Source organism: Physeter macrocephalus, chromosome 12 (assembly GCF_002837175.3).
Source record: "Physeter macrocephalus isolate SW-GA chromosome 12, ASM283717v5, whole genome shotgun sequence".
NCBI lineage: Eukaryota > Metazoa > Chordata > Mammalia > Artiodactyla > Physeteridae > Physeter > Physeter macrocephalus.
The window spans coordinates 43,466,657-43,471,527 of NC_041225.1; the positions used below are offsets into that span (position 1 = coordinate 43,466,657).

General features: G+C 40.6%; 1 protein-coding gene across 6 annotated transcripts in view; it reads right to left on the reverse strand.

The window, feature by feature from the left end:
- The window catches only part of ITSN2 (intersectin 2), a 124,997-nt gene that overhangs the window by 40,102 nt on the left and 80,024 nt on the right, over window positions 1-4,871 (reverse strand). For all 6 annotated transcript variants that reach the window (XM_055089067.1, XM_028496977.2, XM_028496978.2 and 3 more), the window contains one exon: window positions 1,218-1,354. In XM_055089067.1, the coding sequence (XP_054945042.1) occupies window positions 1,218-1,354 (137 nt within the window). The remainder of the gene's footprint in view (window positions 1-1,217; window positions 1,355-4,871) is intronic.

Genomic DNA, 4,871 nt, shown 5'->3' on the forward strand with positions numbered 1-4,871 from the left:
TACTATATATAGAGAATCCTAAAGATGCCACCAGAAAACTATTAGAGCTAATCAATGAATTTGGTAAAGTTGCAGGATACAAAATTAATGCACGGAAAACTCTTGCATACCTATACACTAACAATGAAAGATCAGAAAGAGAAATTAAGGAAACAATCCCATTCACCATTGCAACAAAAATAATAAAATCCCTAGGTATAAACCTACCTAAGGAGGTAAAAGACCTGTACTCAGAAAACTGTAAGGCACTGATGAAAGAAATTAAAGATGACACAAACAGATGGAGAGATATACCATGTTCTTGGACTGGAAGAATCAATGTTGTGAAAATGACTATACTCCCCAAAGCAATCTATAGATTCAATGCCATCCTTATCAAATTACCAGTGGTTGGGCTTCCCTGGTTGTGCAGTGGTTGAGAGTCCGCCTGCCGATGCAGGGGGCGCGGGTTTGTGCCCCGATCCGGGAGGATCCCACGTGCCACGGAGCGGCTGGGCCTGTGAGCCATGGCCGCTGGGCCTGCACGTCCGGAGCCGGTGCTCTGCACTGGGAGAGGCCGCAGCAGAGGGAGGCCCGCATACCCAAAAAAAAAAAAAAAAAAAAAAAAAAAGAGTTCACAAGTGTACTTGACAATAGATGAAAGATATTTTACTTTGCTCATTTGTAGAATAAATGCTTTAACTTAGAAAATTTTCAACACATTGTATCATTAATAAGGATTCAAAGGTTTGTGCATTCAGAAGAAATACAATAATATTTAAAGTATTTTAGAAATGCACTCTGGGGTGTATCAAAAACAATGTATATCTTCTGAGAAAATTTCAGTGTGCAAAGACTTAAAACTTTACTGTTGCTTCATTAAAATAAACAGTTTAGTTACACTGGTGGAATAAAATATTTTAAACTATTTACTTCAATTATGAAAACTGTGTCAGGGTTTATGCACTGTTAGGGACGCCTATCTTCTTTTCTTTGTGTTGCTTTAAGATTTCTACCCTCAGTCTGTTTTTTTTTTAAATTTTCTCAGTCTGTTTTAATAAACCCACGAACTTCTCATCCAAGTTTAATTTAGAAAAAGGTCTTTTCTGACTCTAAGGATTAGCATTCATTTTAATTTTCTTCTTTTTTTGAACCTCATCAGAGTCTATTTTTTTCTTGTTGCTTTTGTTGCTCTGTTTCAGAAAAATCAAATCAATTATTTTCATCCTTATCCTTACTTTGTTTCTCCTCAGCTTTCCACTCCACTTCTTGAACTTTTTCTTGTGTTTTTTCTTCTTGGAGTCGCTTTTGTTTTTCTTCTTCCTCCTTTCTAAGATTTTCTTTCCATAAGTTTTCTTTTCCTTGTTTTGCTTTCCTTTACATGAAAGAAAAAGAGTTTGCATAATGTTCTAAATTTTTTTTATGCAAAATAAAAATGTAATAGAAGATCTTGTTCCCGACAAACTAAAGAAAAATTACATATTTCTTATATGTTTAAATATAATCTTAGGGACTTCCCTGGTGGCACAGTGGTTGAGAATCTGCCTGCCAATGCAGGGGACACAGGTTCGAGCCCTGGGCCAGGAAGATCCCACATGCTGCGGAGCAACTAAGCCCGTGTGCCACAACTACTGAGCCTGCAAGCCACAACTACTGAGTCCATGGGCCACAACTACTGAAGCCCATGCACCCTAGAGCCTGTGCGTCACAACTGCTGAGCCCATGCACCACAACTACTGAAACCTGCGTGCTCTAGGGCCCACATGTTGCAACTACTGAGCCCGTGTGCTGCAACTACTGAAGCCTGTGCGCCTAGAGCCTGTGCTCTGCAACAAGAGAAGCCACCGCAATGAGAAGCCCGCACACCTCAACAAAGAGTAGCCCCTGCTCACCGCAACTAGAGAAAGCCCGCGTGCAGCAATGAAGACCCAACACAGCCAAAAATAACAAAATTTTTAAAAATATACAATATTATATAGCTACGTATTTATTATATATAGCAAAGACATATTAGTAGGGGGCTGTGGAGAAACCATGGGGATCAGGGCTGAAGGGGAAAGCCAATTAATCAATCAATTAATCAAGAGAGAAACTAAGCACAAGTGGATGAGCTAAGGAGTATGACTAACAATTTCTCACACTCTCAAATTTCTTCCTGCCAGCCAACCTCCCAAACCCAAGAAAAAAAGTGGAAAAAAACTGTAATGGAACTGTTCAGAAAACAAATCTAAAAATTATATCTAAATTTCCTTCCCTTCTCTCCAGATTCTTCACAAGGACTGCTGTCAAACTCTTATTCCCACTATCCTAGCTAATCCCTGTTTTCGGGATTTAGTCATTGCTGTGAAAATAGGAAATGCTGCTGGACAGATTATCTACTTCTTATATTATCACTTAAAAGTCTTTTTCATTTGTTAGATTTTAGATAATAGAGTATTTTTCCTCTATAGGTCCATACTTCTGTACATGTTTCTATGACATTTGATATAGCTGCACCTTGGTTTCTAGCTGGTCAAGATGGTCTAAGATCAGCTTAGTTGTTTTAGTATTAGAATTAATGCTCACCGGAGTTCTTCTTGCATATACTTTTTATGATCCTACTGAAGGCATAATAGCAGTCACCACTAATTAGCACCTTCTTCAAGTCTCAGCACACATTATCAGGGGCTATGAAGATTGTGACTGGATGCACCCCTAGGATTTGGGGGCATTGATGCCCCACCAAGGTGAAAATCTTGGCTTAATTCCATATCTCTATTCCTATAATTCCTGGAGGAATTTGGAAATCCTGGATAATTCCAAAAACTGTACACCCACTCAGTCATGAACCCTTCCTCTTCATCCCCCAAATGTCTTATACTTCATACTCCTGGTTCATTATCTCATAACTAACTTCCTCTCAACCCTTTGCAAATCCTCCTACACCCTCTATCACTTTGCAGAGTGCTTTCTCTAGCACTTTCCGTAACTGACATCCAGCTCTCCTTTGAGAGGCATGCTTCTCTTGCAGTCCTTAAGCAATTCCAATCAATATTCCCTTTCCCAGTTCTCAGTAACTTTCTCTGACACTCTCCCAGGCCTAGGATGACCCAACCTACCTTTCTTTTTTTTTTTGCGGTATGTGGGCCTCTCACTGTTGTGGCCTCTCCCATTGCGGAGCACAGGCTCCGTACGCGCAGGCTCAGCGGCCATGGCTCCCAGGCCTAGCCGCTCCGCAGCATGTGGGATCTTCCCGGACTGGGGCACGAACCCGTGTCCCCTGCATCGGCAGGCGGACCCTCAACCACTGCGCCACCAGGGAAGCCCCCAACCTACCTTTATTTAAATTCCCATAGCATTATAAACACCATTATCAGAGTACCTGCCACATATTCACTGGGATAAAGAAAAGACTAGAGAGTTAAGAGAATAAAAAATTAAATTTTGGTAAAGTTTCTATGTGCATGTTTGTGGATGAGAAACTGGTCCACGGCCAGAAGATGCTTCAGAAGTTGGACAAAGAGACCACATCTACAATGTGAAAACCTATTACCAATAGCTTGGGACGAGAAGGCAACATACCTGAGCAAATCACCAAGAAATCAAGATGTAGTACAAAGACCCAGCTCTGGACCAATTCTACATGTTCTGATTTCTTCCCTCTACTAAAGCAGGATAATGTGCAAGGGCAATGAATAAAATGAAAATGTGTATTACTAATACGGTCTGTTGGCCTGAAAGGAATTGTAAGCAATAATGGAGAGATATCAAGATACCTGCATGTGTAAACAGAAAATTCTTACTAGCACATGACAGTCTCCATCTCTGTCAATCAAGAAGATTATTTACTACTAATGAATGAATGAATGAAAGTCGTTTTATTTGAGGATGCTCTTCAGAAGACTTAAAATAATATTTGTGGAACATTCTGCATGTGACTGGATTTATTTTGATGACTGTCAATTTCTTTGACAACTACTCATTTTACTTTTTAGAAATGGACTTCTTATATCTAAGGGAGAGCCCAAAATAAATAAATTCAAATAGAAAGAAAAGAAAAAAGAAAATTCTAACACAGGGACTAGTTGTGCAGCACTGCACAGTTCCCTTGTGCAATGTTAAGTGGCACAAGTTAGGTGGCAAATAAAAGCCTTAATTTGAACTTTACTGTCTCCACGTCTATATTATTCTGGTATCTCTTGTTAGGGAATCACAAAAGTAGGGGTCTTAGAATAAAGAATATTATAGCTATTTGTTTAGCTGTCTGACTCTCCTACTAGAATTATGAGAAATCCAGGGGCAAGGAGTAACCCAGAGTCTACGTGCATCACAGTCAACAGTGACCACTCAGTAAAAATGTGTTAAAGTGGAGGAGCTGTGTCAAGTGGAGGGAGACTAAGTTGCAAGAGGCTTAATTTGATCTGCGGAGGTCATAATATCACAGGGAAGAAGAGCACAAAAGGGAGGTCACAGACAGAAGGTTAGTCAGTAAACAGGGTTGACTACAGATGTATCAGTACGGTTCTAAAAAAAAAAAGACAGTACAAGAGTTCACAAGTGGGGCTTCCCTGGTGACGCAGTGGTTGCGTGTCCGCCTGCCGATGCAGGGGAACCGGGTTCGCGCCCCGGTCTGGGAGGATCCCACATGCCGCGGAGCGGCTGGGCCCGTGAGCCGTGGCCGCTGGGCCTGCGCGTCTTAATGGCTAAAGCCATTAAGAAAAGAGCCCTGCTATATGGTAAGGTGTCTTTCTTGCCTTCCCAGTATCTATTAGCTCTTTCATAGACATTATTGTCTACTCTTCTACAGGGCAAAGAAATGTTGGTTTGTTGATATTTGTTAACTAATTATAATAATTTCTTTTTTTTTTTTTTTTTTTTTTTGTGGTATGCGGGCCTCCCTCTGCTGTGGCCTC